The sequence below is a fragment of a genome, unplaced genomic scaffold (assembly GCF_019419815.1).
Source record: "Pyrus x bretschneideri cultivar Hongxiangsu unplaced genomic scaffold, Pyrus_bretschneideri_v1 Contig266, whole genome shotgun sequence".
Lineage (NCBI taxonomy): Eukaryota > Viridiplantae > Streptophyta > Magnoliopsida > Rosales > Rosaceae > Pyrus > Pyrus x bretschneideri.
The window spans coordinates 1-20,155 of NW_025999575.1; the positions used below are offsets into that span (position 1 = coordinate 1).

At 36.2% G+C, this 20,155-nt stretch overlaps 1 protein-coding gene and 1 pseudogene across 1 annotated transcript; both read left to right on the forward strand.

Annotated features, from left to right (window-relative positions):
• Window positions 1-4,598: 4,598 nt before the first annotated feature.
• LOC125478802 lies at window positions 4,599-5,963 on the forward strand (annotated as a pseudogene).
• A 13,268-nt stretch (window positions 5,964-19,231) lies between these two features.
• LOC125478793 lies at window positions 19,232-20,131 on the forward strand. Its single transcript, XM_048587412.1, has one exon. It carries the CDS (start codon window positions 19,232-19,234, stop codon window positions 20,129-20,131), a length of 900 nt encoding a protein of 299 aa, XP_048443369.1.
• The last annotated feature ends 24 nt before the right edge of the window (window positions 20,132-20,155 follow it).

Sequence of the window (20,155 nt, forward strand, 5' to 3'; positions counted from 1 at the left end):
TATTGTATAATGAATCCATCGCTTCGTATTGCTCTTTGTACGAAGGGGATTCTAAATTATTTGAAATATAGGTAATGGACGACTATAACGAAATTAAGAGTTTATAGATAAAACTCCTAACCGTTGGACCCTTTAAAGGCATTGAGTTTCCATTGACACTTTGGAAATGTGACAAGCTTCTTATGCTTGCCTCCGATGGAAGAGCCACCTCTTATAATTGTAGTACCGAAAATCTCAAGTATCTTCATATTCTTGCTATTATCAATAGGAATGGGGTTATAGATTATGCGAAAAGTATTGTTACAGTCACGTGAGTTGAAGGCAAAGTTACATTTTCTCCTATTTAATTTATATGCATGATATAAGCGTTGAGTTTACATCTTCTAATTTTGCTTTGTGACCTTTGTACTATGTTTGCTTGTCATGGACTGCCTTTGGTTTTTGGATTTTCCACGTTTTGTTATGTTAAATCTAATTAATACTAACAATTCCCTTATATTTTCTTCGAAATTCCCTTCTTAAAAAACTAATAACTTTGTACTCATTCAACATTATCAAGTTAAACCTTCTAGCATAGAAGTGCAAACATTTATTAGTAAAATCCGGGGTGCTAAAAAAATTTAGACAACAAAGAATACTTATAGCCTTTTAAAGCATCTCCAAATGAGATGTCAAATATAATATGTCAAAATTTTATTTGATGGTTAATGTGGCAAATTGAATACAAGTGCTAAATCCCCTTCTTTTCCAATGGATGTGTAAAATATTTATTTTATTACTTTATTGGGCACATAGTCACATTAACTATTAAAAAATAATCAAAATTAGTTTTAGTTTTTATTCTATTGGTTATTAATGAGACCTATGCATTAAACAATTAAGTTAAATATATTCGACTCCTTCTTTGTTTGTTGTAAAAAAAGATAGCTAGAAAGTGAAGAGTCAAATGACTCTGCTGCCACATCATACATGACATATTCACTAGAGAACACCCTAATATTTTTTAATCTTAATTGGCATATTTGACATCTCATTTGGAGATACTCTTAGCGCCCAACTATTGTCACATCCCGGCCCGGGGCCCCCACCACATCCCAGGCTCGACTCCATCGTAGCACGATATTGTCCGTTTTGGGTCTCGACCACGCCCTCAAGGTTTTGTTTCTGGGAACTCACGCGAGAACTTCCCAGTGGGTCACCCATCAGGGGATTCCTCTTGCGCGCTACTCGCTTAACTTCGGATTCCCGATGGAGCCCGAAGCCAGTGAGCTCCCAAAAAGCCTTGTGCTAGGTAGAGATGAGAATATACATATAAGGCTTATAGGATCCACTCCCCTGAGCAATGTGGGATGTTACAATCCACCCCTCTTAGAGGCCCGACATCTTTGTCGCCACACTCGGCCAAGGATTGGCTCTGATACCAAATTGTCACATCCCAGCCCAGGCCTCCACCACAACCCGAGCTGGGATGTGACAACTATAGTTAGTAAAATATTATTTGACAATTTGCTAAAACTTTACTTTAAAAAATTCCGGCAATTTTTTTAATTTTAATATTTAATTAAATTAATTATTTATTTTAATTCTTAAAACATATGTGTTGAATATGTGAATTTTATTGTGTTATTAAGAATTGTGTGACAATAACGTGTATTAAATGGGTAAAGGACGTATCTACATTTGTAAAACGTGTATTGTACGTTGGACTTCTAGAAAATATGCTTTTTAGCAAATCATTAAAATGTGCATCGTAAGATCCCACATCATCCAGGGGAGTGGATTCTGTAAGCCTTATATGTATATTTCCATCTCTACCTAGCACAAGGCCTTTTGAGAGCTCACTAGTTTCGGGTTCCATCGAAACTCCGAAGTTAAGCGAGTTCGCGCGAGAGTAATCCCAGGATGGATGACCCACTGGGAAGTTCTCGTGTGAGTTCCCAGAAACAAAACTGTGAGGGCGTGGTCAGGGCCCAAAGCGGACAATATCGTGTTACGGTGGAGTTAAGCCCGGGATGTGGTGGTGGCTCGGGCCGAGATGTGACAATTTGATATCGGAGCCAATCCCTGACCGGAAGTGTGCCGACGAGGATGTTGGGCCCCTAAGAGGGGTGGATTGTAAGATCCCACATCGCCCAGGGAAGTGGATCATGTAAGCCTTATATGTATATTCTCATCTCTACCTAGCACGAGGCTTTTTGGGAGCTCACTGACTTCGGGTTCCATCGGAACTCCGAAGTTAAGCGAGTTCGCGCAAGAGCAATCCCAGGATGGGTGACCCACTGGGAGGTTCTTGTGTGAGTTCCCAGAAACAAAATCGTGAAGGCGTGGTCGGAGCCCAAAGCAGACAATATCGTGCTATGGTGGAGTCGAGCCCGAGATACGGTGGGAGCCCGGACCGAGATGTGACATGTACGGAAAACAAAAATATTTTAAAAAATAGATATGTACGTGTATAATACGCGAATTTACTTACCATGCCCGTAATCTCACAATGTTGGGTATTTATAAAAAAAAAATATAATATTTTTTTATATTTTTATTGTTTCTCAAATTTATAAAACATAGTTTATTAGTTTTTGAACATATGAGATGAAATTTTGTCTTTCCAAGTTTGAGTATGCAGTTTTTTGCACAAATTTAATTTGAACTCTCCTCCTTTTGACTAAAGCTGACTGAAAAAAACCATTGGGTAATGATAGGGAGGTCATTTTTCTAAACCGAATTTTGTAAACCAAATGATATGAATATTGATGATTGGATTATTACTTAAGTGTTAGTTAATTTTCTATTGATGACATATCATTTGGTTTGTCGATTTGGTTTAAAATTTTGATCTCCCTAACATTATCCAAAACGATATCTTTCCACATGGAGTTTTTGTTAGCTAAAGCTGAAAGAAACAAAATAAAAAAATCTTCACCCGCAAGCAGCGACTCAGGCAAGACTTGGCACTAAATTGGGTATAGTATGGCATATTTATTGACCTTCAATTTTTGGGTCCATGGAGCCAATTTTTTTTAGTTTTGGGCAATATTTGTGCCCTTGCCTTCCACCTCTAGATCTGCTTTACTGAACTTTGGAAATTGGGGGTGCATGGGAGGCTGCATTAGGGTGTTTGTGGATGTGGTGTTGGTGTTTGAAGGTATTTTTGGGAGAAATGTGGTGTACATAGAAAAGGTATAATATATTTTTAAAGGAGCATAGATAGAAATGGGGGTAAAATTAAATAAGAAGTGGTGTTTGAATGAAAAAACTCTTAATTGTAATAAGGATGCAGCTATATGATTATATTTCGAATAAAAAATTAGCTTCCTTAATTAAAACTCAAGTGAATATGTGAATTTTCCCTTCTTAGTTATTTAAAATCATGTAATGTTACATGTTGATTTATATACAGATATCATGCTCATTTTATCATCAATTATTATAGACTTAAAAGGTAAAATTTGAATAGTTATTTTGGTATAATTAAAAAATAGAAAAATTGGAACGTATGGTCCTCCATAAAATTAGAAATTGACTAGATCGCCCCTGTTTTCTTTGGAAAACTCATCAACTCCGGAATGCTCCTATTCGCTTTGTTAGCTAAGTATGTTGTCGTTGTGGAAATCCAAGTTTATTTAATACCGTTGAATTTTGGCATCTTATGTGGTAATATGTTTAATAATTGAAGATTTCCTGTGTACATATATGTTTGGTAATTGTAGACATGTAAATTTCGTTGCATACAAATGATGCATCACAAAACTCCACGTGGCATATGACTCATCACAAATGGACAAGTCATCAATGGCATGTGGCACAAATCAAGCAAAGGAAGTGTAAAACATTCCCAAAATTCAGCAAAAGAGAGAAAGTCCCCCTTAAATCTGCAAAGGCCAAAAGTGCTCTCAAAATCGGAAATAAAGTTAAAGCATCTTCACAAAACAAACAAGAATTGAAGATTGCTCACCAAATAGGCAACAAGGCCCATAAATTTCGGCCAATATGAGGAAGAGTGGCTGAAATTAAGACATAAAACATGCATAAATTCTCCCATGGACAAATCAAGACACAAATCAAGGCCAAATCCATGAAAAGGCATGACTTTGGAAGTCTATAACTACAAGGTCCTCAGACAAACATAAAGGTGGAAAATTGTACATTCAGAAGAACCACTGCACAAATCTTTGAATACTAATATGTTGCCAAAGCTCTCTTCGAAGAACGCACAACCAAAGCCAAAGCCTTCTTTTGACCAAAGCCGAAACATTCACTTCAAGAATCAACAAGCACTTGTGCCGATTGCTTCAAGACTTTGTTACAAGCTCAAAACTTGTAACAACGTTTCATTCAAGATCAACTCGCCAAGACCCTTGAATCAACGAAATCCCACATCAACACCACCTTTGCCGCAAGTCACACAAGCCTTTGAGGTGAAGACTACCCACTATCCACGCATCGTTTCTAGCTCAAAACTTGAAGCAATCATTCAATCGTTCATCCGAGATCAAGTCATCACAACCCTTGGATCAACAACCTAGGCATCTACATCAAATTTAAAGACTGAATCAGAGGAAAATTGTAAGCAGAGATTGTAACCCTACAAATTCATCAATACAAATCTACTTTGTACACGTGTTCTTGTTTCATTCATTCCAAAATTTTCATGTTTACAGTGATATGTTTAATAATTTGCTTTGATAGCTAAGTCTCTCAACTTGGTGGTGTTATTTCCTATGTCATACACGTGTGAAGATTTCATGTGGAAAAAAACTGTTGAAAGTGAAACTCCTGAAGATACGGTGGTTAATCCTATCCAGGTTGCCGCCCAAATCTCTGATGTGATTCAAATGCATACGCAAGTCTTGGTGCACCCTCATCAATAGTCCGAGTTTTGTTGCCAAACACCTCAGTAGTTCCGTGGACAACAAACTCTCATCCTCCAATGGTATCCGTCTCAACCGGACAACAAACTCTCATCCTCCAATGGTATCCGTCTCAATAGTTCTCAGGTTCACATTTTCCCGGACCAGAGTTGGAAACGAGAATTTTTCTAGTCCATGATTAATCTTTCCGTTGATAGTGATGAGCACAACCTTCATTATGATGTTGAGGACCTAAATATACCGTTTCCATTGGAAGATCATGATCATGTATCGATTCTCGGTTATTGCAATGGGATTGTCTGTCTAATAGTAGGGAAAAATGCTCTTTTATGCAATCCTACAACGAGGGAATTTAGGCAACTTCCAGATTCTTGCCTTCTTCTACCTTTCCCACCTGAGGGAAAGTTCGAATTGGAATCGACCTTTCAAGGAATGGGATTTGGCTATGATTGCCAAGCTAAAGAATACAAGGTTGTGAAAATAATAGAAAACTGTGAGTATTCAGATGATGAGCTAACATATTATCATTGTATTGATCTTCCTGACATGGCTGAGGTGTGCACCATGGATGCTAACTTTTGGAAAGAGATCAAGTTATACCTACCACTGCTCTTGTTCAGTGTACTTGAAGGGATTTTGTTATTGGTTTGCAAATGATGGCGAGGAATACATACTTTCATTTGAGTTTGGTGATGAGATATTTCATAAAATACAATTACCTTCTAGAAGTGAATCTAGTTTTACTTTTGATAATATGTTTCTGTATAATGAATCCATCGCTTCATTTTGCTCTCCTTACCATCCAAGCGGGGATTCTAGATTATTGGGAGTACTTGAAATATGGGTAATGGACAACTATGAAGGAGTTAAGAGTTCATGGACAAAGCTCCTAACCGTTGGACCCCTTAAAGGCAATGAGAATTTATTGACATTTTGGGAAAATGACGAGCTTCTTATGGTTACCTTCGTTGAAAGAGCCATCTTTTATAATGCTAGTAGCAGAAATGTCAAGTATCTTTATATTCCTCTATTATCAATGAGGTTATAGATTTACAGGCTCTTATTTATGTGGAAAGTATGGTTCCAATTAAGTGAGTTGAGGGCAAAGTTGCATTTTCTCTTATTTAAATTGTATGCATGATATAAGGTATGCATCTTCTAATTTTACTTTTTGGTCTTTGTACTATGTTTGCTTATTATGGCCTGTCTTTAGTTTTGGACTTTCCACATTTTGTAATGTTATTCTATTTCAAAGTGTATGATAACTATTTTCTTATAGTCAATCTATTTTATGTCTGTCTGTCTCTTTTTTTTTTTTTGGTGATGCAGGATTACCTCACTCATTCGAATAAAGCATAAACTTTGAAAACTACGCACAATTGTAAGTCTAAAAATTCAAAGTAACTTTGTCAAAGGAGTTTCATTTAACTCATCTTGTATAATACAGTTAGTAGCTTAGGAGACACGAACAATAATAAGTGCGGGATACGGGCTAATGGTGCCCGACCCTAGAAGTCCAATGCATCATCCGTCCTTCGAAAAGTTTGTACAACTAGTAAGGTTGTGGGTTATAACATTCAAACAAGCTCTATGACATTCAAGGGCGATCCAGAAATCATCCGAGGGTGGCTCTAAACTCCGACCCTAAGTACGACTACTTCTATCCTAGACCAACATACTAAGTATGTTTTGTGACATCATATCTTAGTGGGTTCAAATGGGCATCTAGACTAGGCAATCCCAAAGTGGAATTTTATTCCATATGAGCTCTGATACGCGGAAGAGCTTTGAACACACCATTCAAGGTAGTCCAATCGAAAATGCTTAGGTCTGACACATAAGGTCTAACAAAAGGATTCAAAAAGTGTTTCCAAGCCCGCAAAGAACTTTTTCCTAAGATTCACCGGCGATGGACATGCAATTTTGTTAGGCACCAGTTGCAAGCAATTGGAATCCTTGATCCAAGATTTAGGGCAAGGTCAAAAAACTTGCTTTGTTCTTCATGGAATTATTTCAGGTATAACTCAAAGTTTTCCTATCTTTATGTGTTTGACAAGTACAGAGTAAAAGATTCTTTAATTGTTTAATGTTTAACTCATGGTACTGGAGTAGGTGGTACTCTGGATATTGCAGTGAGAACCTTTATGGATACTAAGTTTGGGAGGTAATGTCCTTTCGAATCAACTATACCGAGGGGAGCTTTTGAGCTCTTTCCCATGCCCACAAGCTTACTCGTATTCCACTTTGGTACTTGTTTTCGCTAAAATTGTTTACTTCGAGATTTATCGGTTTAAGATTTTTTTTTAGCCCAATTACTTTAAGTTTTAATTCGACACATGTTTATTATCAAAGTCTCAAGAGAAAGGCACGACTAAGTACAACAACTTGGGGGAGACAAGCTCTCACCCCTGACGTAAAAAACTTATCTACAAAGACTCTGGAGAAAACTTGGTTGGGATCATCAACTCTGAAGAATATCAGTCATCACCTTCATCCACTCCCAAATGTGAGGAAGAAAGCAGTGATGAAGGACCCTGTGAAGAATCTCAATACTTTGCTAAGATTGAACCTGCATGCTAAGATTACGAGGAGGGTACTACATAAGAATGAATGTTATGAAACAAATCATGAAAAATAAGGGATGTTACTATAGGATTATGGCCCAACTTGTTTTGCCTAATCTTTTTTGGTATAGTTTGTTAGGAAAGACATGGTTTTTTGTTTTAATATCCTAAACCTCATATGATCGAAGAAGGAACTAGGCTTAGTAAGGAGATTAGGTAATTAAGGAGGGGGCTCCATGGTGTTGGCAGGAGAATGGAAGGTTTGATGAAACCCCATACTAGAGGGAGCTATTTAAAGGCAAAATGCCAGGCGATCCGACCGTTGAATACTATAAAAGACTTTGCCTAGAGATCGGTGGATATGGAGATTGAAGCTAATCAGAGAAATGAAATACCACTTCTTGCAAAATGTGCCCACACAATATGCATAATCATTACGATCTTGATGGCATGGTACTTGAGGCTGCATATCTAAATTCGAAACGACTCTTCTACTCCATAAGAAATTGGATCACTATACAAAGAAAGAAGACTAAACGGCACGTGGTCCAACTTACATTGAATGGTCTTTGATAACTATCAATTCCCAATGGGAATAGGTTGTTGTTGCCTTCATCCTATTCTGAGGCAATAGGTTAAGTCTGAGCGACTCCATTGGATGATCATGTTTGTTCTATAAGAACTCAATCTGATCCGAATATGGACTCAATCAAATCTTTATAAGTCTTGAGGTTCCTAAAATCTAGTGACACACCCCGACCCCAATAACACAACTTACAAGGCCATGAGTGCTAGCTGACACTAAATTGATCATATAAGCCCATCTGAAGATGATGTCACAAGCTTAACTTAATGACTAAGCCATAGCAAGATATTTATGATGTGTAAGAATTTGAATCAAAGACGTTTGTTAAAAATAAAAAATCCAAAGCTGCTACAAGAAATCACTTATCATCCTCCCCACTTAGGGACACAAATTAACTTGGGTTTAACCTTGTTATTATTACATCACATCAGACTAGTTAGAAGTACAATGATAATTGCTCAAAAGTGCATGTCTAATGCTATTTCATTATACCCGTTAAGTAATTTCTATAGTAATTTATTGAAATTGTGATGTAATATTGGTCAATGATGAGTGCATACCATATTTCACCCTCGAAGTTACATTTCTTGATAATATGTTGGATTTAAATGAATGGAATTATGACTTTGTGTTGTTATGGCCAGGCTAATGAATTGGACCAAAATCATGTTATAAATCCTTTGTTTTAATTTAATTAGTTGGTCTTGAAGGAAAATTTGTGAAAAACAAGTTCATTTGAGCAACATCTATGCATGCAATTAACAATTAAAGGTGGAATCATACTTGTATGCACTCAAAAATAAAACTTTACCCATGAAATTCAAGGCCTAGTAGTTGTGGTGAACCAAGACTCAACTCAAATCTTAAAGAAAAAAGTTGAGAAACTTTTATACCTTTGATCTCTCTTCGCTTAACAAGGGATATTCACCCATGTGAAGGGCCTTCTTTCCTTAGTCTCCTTGCTCCTTGGCTCCATGGATGTGGATGGAGGAACTTTTCTTCTTAGCTCCATGACTTCTTGGATATGGATGAAGGAATGGATTCTCCAAGTTCCCAAGAAAGGGAACCTCTAAGTTTCCACACCAAGGAGAGCATTGAGGAAGAGATGAGTGGCCTAGGAAGAAATGGATGCTAGTGCATTCTTCCTAGGGTGGCCGGCCTCTTAAGAGAAGAGAGAGCCTTTTTGTTTTTCTCTTTTCTCTCTTGAGAAACATTATAAGGGAATAGGCTATAATTTCTTTTGTATAGTCACGTACATTGAATGGCATAATTGAAATTAAAACCAATTCTCCCTCACACTCTTTATGGCCGGCCATGTGGGTTCATTGGGCTTTCATGCCTTTTGTGTTTTCAAGTTGTCATACAACTTGAGTTATTGGACTTGACATTCGAAGCCCATTGGGCCTCGAGGCCCAAAACTAACCCGAGGTCTAAAACAAACTTATTCATTTGATTAATTTACATATTAATTAATCATAGCCATAAATAATTAAACCATTTAATTATCCATACTCATCTCCGTTGTTTCTTCAATCTCTACCTTACATGGTGTACGATTCATTAGGTTCCTTTTAGCCAAGCAGTGGGAGATTAAAACTCTTCCAATCAATTGTGAACTGAAACTTACTTTTCAATTCTCCTTTTAGTGATTATACACCTTTAGTGCTTCCACAAACCATGAGTGACACCTAGCAGTATGTCATGAATACCAAAGCTAATCATAAGAGGTGGAGAACCTATTCAGTTGGGATTATAATGCAATACGGTCTTTCTCTAATAAAATACTCTTGACCACATTGTTTGATTTGATAGTTTTTTCATGTCTACTATCCAATGTGATTCTCTTACTTATATGATTACCTTGAATATGATTTGGAACGACTTCCTAAATCTCATTCATACTTTGGCCAGAGATTCTTAATCATATCATAGAGTATTCTCCCTTAAACAGTTTGAAGGTTAAAGATCCTTTTTTGTGCATTCACTTGCCTCCATGGCTAAGTAGCTTAACCTCAACTATACCGTGGACACCCTTTGATGGAGTGACTTTGACATAATCAAAGATCAAGGATCTAACCATAAAACAACTATGATGCCTCAGGTCAAATGACTACTTTGCATTATCCCAACCATGAGTTCTTATATGATATGAGTATGAGAACTTATTGTTCATCGCGTCCAGTGGACTCATTCTCTATTGAGCACCTACATGCTTGTCTTGGTGTCAGTCACACTAATGACTCGAGACCAGTCACTCTCTCTAAGAGAAGACATAACACGCACTGATCTTAATGGACTATCAATGCCCAATTGGCAATCTTATGATCAGGAATGTTTAGGATATGTATACGAAAGAGAATGGTCTCATGAATCTAACTTCTTTAGATCACATTCTCCCAATTACATATTCCTTGGACATATCGTTTAAGCATATAACATGTATATGAGACGGCTTTAAACAATAATCTTTGCCCTTTATATTAAACTAGATTAGTTTAGCATGTGAAATGTCCGTAAAGCATCATCGTATGATTGGCTTTAGTGCTCATTTCCAATAATCTCCCACTTGCACTAGAGCCAATCAGCTTGGTCATGAGTGATGATACCTCTTCTGAAATCATTTCAAAAATGGCTGAATAGTAGGCCTAGACAATGGATATTTATATGTTATCCATAGAAGCAACCTTGAGAATAAGGACGTCACCATTATACATGATTCTTAATCATGTGGTTCAGTCTCTCATTTGAGTTCGGATCTTGATGAGACCTTGATTACCTGGCTTGAGCTATCGCCGCATTAGTGTCGTAGTGTGGCTACATTAGAGACACTTTCTAGTTGGAACCAAATGGAGGGTTCATAAATGAAGTTTCCCATCCAAACAACATTGTTGTAAGCTTCTATATGGCGATATATTTTGCATGCATGATGGAACACACTAAAGTCATTACTTATAACGTTTCCGCCAAAATATCTCTTTAGTCATAATAAAGAGATATCCAATTATCTCTTCATTCATAATGATGAGATATCCAATGATGGATACAATATTAGATTCATAATCTAATACATTTACAGTTCCATTGCGTTACTTTAATTCTTCCTCATTCTTGAGGAATTTATCCTTTAGTATTTCTTAAATACTTAAGGACTAACTTGACAGTTGCCATGGTTCTGATCCTGGGCTTGCACTGATATCATTTTGTACTGATCTTGGTACAACTGATAACATCGTTTTTTTTTTTTATACAATATGAAATAGTAAATCACCTTTCTGGGTATGCATAAAGGATTCTATTTACGCATTATGCTTCTTTAGGAGTCAAAAGGTACATTCCCTTTTAGAAGAGCAATTTCTCAGTTTGATTAGAATTGTCCTTTCATTTGAAGTTTATCATTCGAGAAACTTCCTACATCTTTCATCTATCAATAGGGATTGAGATAATCCAATTATATCTTGAGATCTATCATTATAGATTTCCATCCCATGTATATAGACTATGTCTTCCATAAACATTTTATCATTATAGAATGTTTAAAGTCATAACTTTAAAGAGGAAGAATTCCTGTCATTTCCAAAATTAATATATCATATATATGTTCAAATTTAGGAATATGATTAACTCCCACTAATCTTTTGTAAACCTAGTAAACAAAAGATTCATTTACATCTTTATGAGAAACCAAACGATTTAATTTTTCTCTCATAAGACACTTATAGCTCCTACTAGCTTGCTAAGATTCATGATGGATGGATCTCTACAACGTACATGTTTTGTGATTCCTAGTCTTAGACATATATTATCAAGACTGTCTTGATAATGGTTTCAGAAACCCATATGATGTCCAAACATTGAATCACCGTTTAGTTGTAGCTAGCAATCTTCGAATTAATAGAAACCAAGACTACACATCAAAGATGGTTTCTTCCAAGTCAACCAATCTCGTTGATTGTAGTCACCTTAAGCTACCAATTAGCTATGAAGGTTTCACTATTTCGGGTCAATGGTATTATACCATTTCCTTGAGTATATGTTGTATATACACTCAATGTAGTCATAAGGATTTTAATTCTTATTTCTTTCAAATTAAGAGGTGTAACTCTATGACATAGTCATAAAGTTCAAACCATTCAACTGAGATGGTTTATAGATCCTTCTTGACTACCTTGGAGCTAGCGGTGTAGGAACTAGGTTGTTATATTTGTTGATTATCATCTTGTCTCTCAAAGAACCCATTTTTTGAGTTTTATCTCCTGTTCATTTGCTCTATTTTAGGCAAATCCTATTGTAGGATTACAATGAACTAGTTAGCTGGTTTATAAAAGTGATATCCAAAGGTTAATTTAAGGATATCACACAAGATTGTTCTCAAATAAATATTGCTTATTAGCACACAACCCCAAATCTTAACATGATTAAGACTTGTCTTTCTTTCCAACTACTCCTATGGAGTCATGAAACATTTTGGAAGATCTTTTAAATGACAATCATATTGTCTTAGAATTATATATCCTATATATGGGTAGTTGATAACATCCAACGAACTACATCTTATTCGAGTTCGTTCTTCTCCCATTGGAGAAATCCATTATTTTATGATGTTACTTTCCTTGATATCTTTCAAGGAAACTCTTCTGAAGTGTTCTTTTTCCTTGGATCAAATCTAAGAAGGTAAATACTTAAGATGTCTTACTCATCAACTTACATTCTTGAATTCTTTGAAACCTTTTGCAAAGTATTCGGACTTGGGTTTATTCAAAATAAACAATAGTCCAACTGAGAGTGATCTTTGGTGAATGCCATACAACATGAGTAGTATTATGTTGTGGACAAGTGCCACTAACATCTAAGTGAATTAACCTCAACAACTTTGTGATTATTTCTTCTTTTCAAAAAAAAAAAATAAAGATTCAAACATTTTGCCTCTATGCAATTTTGACAAGAAGGCATTGGATCTGGATCTAACAATCCAAAGCATCCATCTATGACCAACTTGTAATTTATGTTTTAGAGGTGTCACAACTCAGTGGAATTAGTCACTACCTTGCAACCTTTAGGGTTTTAAGCGTCGTTATATTCTAAACAGTTAACACTACCACATCATCTCTACTATTTAGACAATTAATCAGATTACAATAATCCAATCATTCATTAATAAAGAACAATGTTTTGTCAAACAAAACATTCATCCATCTCTTATAGTGACATAATTAAGTTCCTTATTCAAATTGGAATGTAAAGACAATCTCTGTTTTTCCAATTTCTTTGCTAGTTCATATGAGGAAGTAAGTACTATTTGCTTTTGCAAAGATCTATATTTTATTCACATTCCGAATGTAAAGTACCTTTTTTTTCTTTTCTCATTAATCTTCTACTTCTTATTAGCCACACTTTTTACAACGATTGTAAAACGTAGTTACTAATATGGAATCAAGCATTCATGTACAAGAACCAACTGTTTTGAACTATTCAAGAACAATTTACAACACCTTCGAAATGTGTGTTCTTGACACTTGCAAGACATTTCTTACAAATACCCCTTCCAATGTCCATCCTTTCATAAAGAAAGTTTGTTCCCTTAGAGTTATTTCGCCTTCTTCATTTGACTTCTCCATTGACTACAATAGTCCCACTATCTCTCTTGAAACTTATTTCAATTGTGTTATACACATCAAATGATTTGGAGTGCGTGCGGTTATTGTTCACTATATAGTTTACAATAAACTTAGTGAACCATTTGGATAGGGACTCAAAGGTGAAGTTCTTGCCTAGTTTCCATCTTTTGAAGTGGTTTAACACTTCAACACTCAATGATTCGAAATCATCATAAGTCCACTTTGATGGACTATTTTTGTCAATCAACCATTATGTTCTAAACATGATTAGAAACTTTCAAGAGTTGTTCAAGGCAACTCTCATTTCTTCATACAACAATTTGTAAGTGAAGAATCATGGCACATAAGTGTCCATGCCCTTGTGCTTACTTCTCAAGTTCCTTGTTCATTTAACAAAGAAACAAGCACTAGTCTTTGCGTTAACTAAGGGTTGTTCAAAGCAACTCTTATTTCTTCATACAACAATTAGTAAGTGAAGAATTATGACACTAAAAGTGTCCATGTCTTTTTGCTAATCTTCTCAAGTTCCTTTGTTCATACAACACAGGAATAAGCACTTGTTGTTTGTGTTGTCCTCTTTATGATAGACTTATCTAACATATTCTTCCAATGATACATTATCAATAGGAAGATTGTGAGGATGAGAATACTTAGGTACATATACAATCCATTCAAGACAATCTATGAGATTGTGGTACCAAGTCCGGAAACTAAAGCCTTTGGCTTTTCTTTTTCAAGTTTTGGATATCATTTGCAAATATATCAGTAAACAAATACATAGCGAATATAAATTGATTTATTTTAAGCTATTTGATTTGGGTCTTTAAATCAAATAGCACAACCCATTATTTTTGGCAAATTCCATATCCCTCATTGGAATTCGAGAGTTTTGGAGGAAACTCTTAGTAGGGTATGGGAGGCTCACTATTACCAAGCCCACCTAACAATGATATGATGTTGGCTAGTATCAATAATAATGAGAGAGTGCACTTGCTTATTTACATCTCATGTAAGTACCTATATTCTTTGGCCTCTAGAGAATAATGCGTCACAATGATATGATGTTGGCTCCATTGCTCTTAGTTAAGTCATTCCCACTATGCAAGATCGGGTAGGGGTTCAAAAACAACCTCACAATGACATGATGTTGATCATTCTCGTTGCCTAGCTTCACACCATCATGTATGCATATAGAACTCCTCATGAGTGTAAGCACATACTTTGTACTCCCATATGATAGGGTGAAGTTAGTGTATGAGTCACAAATGATCGAAGCCTACCATGGTGGAAGGCCACGAAAGAGTGCTCAAAGCACTTTCACGCTTGTCAACTTAATAACGGTTTGGTTGAGGGTTTTTAGGTCTCATCACATACAAGCATGCATTTTAATCTCATTAAAACAATTTGGTCCTATTACAACTATTGGTCCATGTGATTGATTTAGTAGTATATGATACTCCCACTATGCTTGTAAAACTATTTTTTAAAGCAAGAGTATATGGTACTACTAACATAAGCTTTGCATTCATTGATGAACTATATAGTTGCCTTAAGGCCTTAGGATGACTATGAACCTTTGATTCGATCCAACATGAGCCTAGTGTTGGATCTCGGTCTAGGGATGGTGATTGATTTTAGTTACATGTTTAATCACATTAAGGCGTGTTTTCTTATTGGGCATTGGACCCTACTACTCCAATTTCATGCATATAAAATGAAACAAGAAATGAGTACTTCAAAGTAAATAAGAGCTTATGCTCTTTTACAACATTTGATCATATCCAATTACAACCAAAATCTAATTTACACATTCTCATGGTTCAAACAAATTTGCGAGACGGCCTTTTACATAGCTCAATTATCGCAGGCCTAAGTTCATAATCACCCTTTCTTTAATTAATTAACGCTTTAACTAATTAAAATTAAATGCAACATTATAATTTGGTTTTTGTATCCATAGAATTGATTTAAATGGAGTTAAATGAAATGAAAATCCAATTCTCATTTAAAGAGACAAAACTATTTTGTTCTTAACTAATTTGGGCCAAAATGCAATACTCTCAACTTTTGGGCTATATTGCAAAATACAAACTTTTTGTGGTCACTTTGTAAAAACACAAAAGTCCACCACTTCATGTAATTACAACTAGAACCCAAAATTTTCAACAAATACAAAAACTTCATTAAAGGAGCAAAACAATTTGTCCTTTAGTGATTTTGGGCCTTTACGTAAAAAACGTAAACTTTTGGGTCAAAGTGCTAATACACAAAAGTATCAAAACTTTAAGTAATTCCATAAAAGCCCTAATAGTACCCCCCCCCCCCCCCCCCCAAACAAAAACATTATAGGGGTGGCCGGTCAAGGTGAGTAGTGATCGTGTGTGTGAGTTGATTTGTGTGTTTGAAAGGTGATCGAAAGTTGTAAGTGATTGGTACAGTGTGAATAGTAAAAAGTACGGGTGTTGTTTGAAAAATCATACCATCCATCAATAACAAAAACAAATAAACAACAAAACACCCTTTTTGAATCAAAACAACAAACCTTTTGGTTCTTGGTATGAAAAACAAGAACAAAGCAAGAACATTGAAGAGCATCCATGAAAACCCATAAAAGCTCCATGAACGTTTTCACTCAATAAAACTCAAATTTTCACTACTGAATAGAGGGTTAACATCCTAGGGTACTTAGGGATTCCAAAATTCACTTTAAAAGACTTTTAACAAGACAAACATGAAACCAAAAATCCACCCCTTGAATTAGGCCGAATTTCCCCATAAACATGGCACCAAATTTTAGCTCCAAAATTCATGCTCATATGAACTACGTCTTCAACATTTGAGATGGCAATTTTTCAAACAAAATTTACATTCAACGAAGCAAGAATAAAGCTTGTAACAATTACAACATTCAAATCAATTACTATGAACTACAAAACCCAAAAGGGTTCACCAACTACTTGACCTAGGCTCTGATACCACTTGAAGGAAAATTTATGAAAAACAAGTTCATTTGAGCAACATCTATGCATGCAATTAACAATTAAAGGCGGAATCATGCTTGTATGCACTCGAAAACAAAACTTTACCCATGAAATTCAAGGCCTAGTAGTTGTGGTGAACCAAGACTCAACTCAAATCTTAAAGAAATGAGTTGAGAAACTTTTATACCTTTAAAGCACCTCTTTGCTTAGCAAAGGATATTCACCTATGTGAAGGGCCTTCTTTCCATAATCACCTTGCTCCTTGGCTCCATGGATGTTGATGGAGGAACGTTTCTTCGTAGCTCCATGACTTCTTGGATATGGATGAAGGAATGGATTCTTCAAGTTCCCGAGAAAGGGAACCTCTAAGTGATAAGCTTATATTTATATATATTTTATATCAAATTCACTTGTCTTTTCTTAGTTAGTTCCTTATATTTTTGAGTTATTTACCTTGTTTTTGTGTTTTGTAGGATTTGTCAAGTAAAGAAAAGAAAAATAAACAAGTGGAATGTTAAGTAATAAATTAGTCAAAACTGCCTGTGCAGGTCAGCTGACTTTGGAAGCAAGTTGCGGACAGCTCAGAATGAATTAGAGAATGAGCCTTATATTCTTGGAAAGCTACGGATGTCTATTTTCTGGAGCATTTCGCGGATTGTTAATATCAGTTTTCTAGAAGAAGTTATGGCCGTTCAAACACTGAAAGGTTCCCAGGAGGCTGAGCAGTTTGTAACTGACAAAGAAGCATTGAAAGCAATAAATCCCATAAAACTAACAGCCAAAACTGATGCAGCCAAGAACAAGCCAGCTAACACCTATTCAAATATCAGAGGAACTGAAAAATTAAGTGAGAGTAATGGGCATAAAGGCTGCCCAAAGAGTTACAATTGTTTTAGCATTTCCTCCCACTTATTGTCATCACTAAATGGCTGTTAGTGGGGTGAGTTATGGAGAAAAAAACTGTGGCAGCAGAAAAGAAGAAAATACCTACAGGTTGCAGCAACAAGGAGGGGAGAAAAAGGGTGAAAAAAAGATAGAAAAAAAAAGAAGCAAAGCAAGGGAAAAAGGCAAGGCTGCTGCGTTGGGGAAGGAAGGAAAGGAAGGAGGAAATCTTGGCATTCTCTTCTCTCGGTTTTATCTTCTCAACTCATGTCGTTCTTTTGGTTTAATTTGAGAATTATGTGTAACTAATTTTTAGTAGTTAGGGGCTGTTTTGAAGCCCCTAATATGATTGCAAGTTTGTTATGACATTTCGTTTGAATTACTTTTACGAATGGATGAAAATTGGTTCACTACATGTCTCATTGATGAATTCTTTATGTGTTTTCTATGGATGCATACTTAGTAAGCATATCTAGGATTCTAATGCTATGAATATGTGTGTGCCTGCCCTTGTCGAATGAGGACCTACATATGTTCTAGAGTAGTACTTGTTAATTGCGATTAACATGTGAATCAATTTCTAGGATAAGCAAGACAACGCTAGTACTTACGATGCCTTGTGATGACTCAAACTCTTTTCGTTCTTAATGATTTCTACTTGTTAAATCTATGAACACACCATTCGAGATTGCATGTTAGGGACTAAGTTAAGTTGAAAACGCCATTCTCTTAACATACTACATAAGAAAGAGTAATAGGTTGAGTTCTAACATTGAGCCAACTTGAGCATCTTCATCCAAAAATGAAAGGAATTTGAATGAAACATAACATGTTTGCATGATTATTTGGTGGTGGATAGCAATTCCCCTAACTCGTTTTTCTTAATTTGTGAACTACTTAAAAATCTGTCTCTGTCTTGTTTTTGTTCGATTTAATTTAAATATCAAATCAACTCCAAAAATCCCAAAAAGTTGTGTCAGTGTAGCTCAGTGTGTCTAGGATCTGCATATAAAATTTCGTAGACTTTAGATAAGTGTAAGTCAGTCTAATAATTATTTTTCGGTGACTGGTCAGTAGGGACAGCAGCCTAGTTTTTGTGACATTTTAAGTAGTTAGATAAAACAATCTTCTGCGGGAAAGACCCTTATTTTCATATGCTACGATTGACAAATATTATTGTTAATAAGGAAAATTAATAGGACATTTGTGTGCTACTTTGTGGTGTGCTTTTAATCCTATCAAATTTTTGGCGCCGTGTCGCCGGGGATTGTTATTTCTAATTGCTTATTTTTTTTTTATTTATTGTTTTCTTTTCTTGTCTAATTAGTGTTTTTGTTCTCGTTTTTATTTCAGGTACTCTTCGTAGTATATGCATACTCGAAGGTCCAAAAGCATTGATCTAGAGTCCTACGATCCTGAGGTTGAACGAACATTTCGAAAGCTTCGAGGAACAATCAAGCAAAAGCGTGCATCGGTGTCTTTACCACCATCTTCTCCACCACATTTGAGTTCGGAAGAGGAGGAAGAACCACAAGAAGGCATGGCTGATAACCGGACTTTGAGGGAGTTGGCAACGCCTAATACGGATCAACAACCATTGTGCATCACATATCCAAATGCAGGAGGAGGATTTGAGCTTAAGTCCGGCATGATTCACTACTTGCCTAAGTTCCATGGCTTCTCAACAGAGGATGCCAACAAGCATCTCATGGAGTTTCATGTGGTATGCTCGGGAATGAGACCAGCCAATGTGGATGAGGAGCAAGTCAAGTTGAGGGCATTCCCATTTACGTTAGAAGCTAAGGCAAAGGAGTGGCTTTATAATTTACCTCCAGGATCAATGAACACATGGAACCAGGTGAAGCAAGCAGTCTTGGAGCAATATTTTCCGGCCACAAAAGCTGTAAGCATAAGGAAAGACATATGTGCAATCCGACAACAACATGGAGAGCCCTTTGGAGATTACTTTGAGCGATTCACACATTTGGTTGCATCTTGTCCTAATCATCAAATTTCAGAGCATCTTTTAATACAATATTTTTATGAAGGATTATATGGTACTGATCGTGTAATGCTTGATGCAGCAAGTGGAGGAGCATTCATGGACAAGACACCAATAAATGCTAAGGCATTATTAAAGAACATTGCTGGCAACACACGACAATTTGGAGGGAGAGATGAGCTACCTCTTAAGAAAGTTAACGAAGTAAGTGCTAACTCTAGTATTGAATTACAATTAGCTAACTTGACTAATCTTGTGCAACAGGTTATGGTGCCTCCAAAACAGGTGTGCGGTGTTTGTTCAATAATGGGACATGCCATGGATATGTGCCCTTCGTTAATGGATCAAGGTGGTCTTGAGCAAGCTAATGCGTTAGGAGGGTTTCAGGGGCAACAAATACAAAAGTATGATCCATACTCCAACAACTATAACGCAGGGTGGCGCAATCATCCACACTTAAAGTGGAACAATCAAGACAACGAACAACAATCTGTTCCCAACAACTATAACCGTCCACCTGGCTTCTTTCAAGCAAGAGCGCAGGCACCGTTTCAGCCTCAACAACAACAAGCTCCAAGTAAGTCTCTTGAGGATTTAATTGCTTCTTTAGCTAACTCTACTCAATCTCATTAACAGAAAACATACAAAGCAATTGAA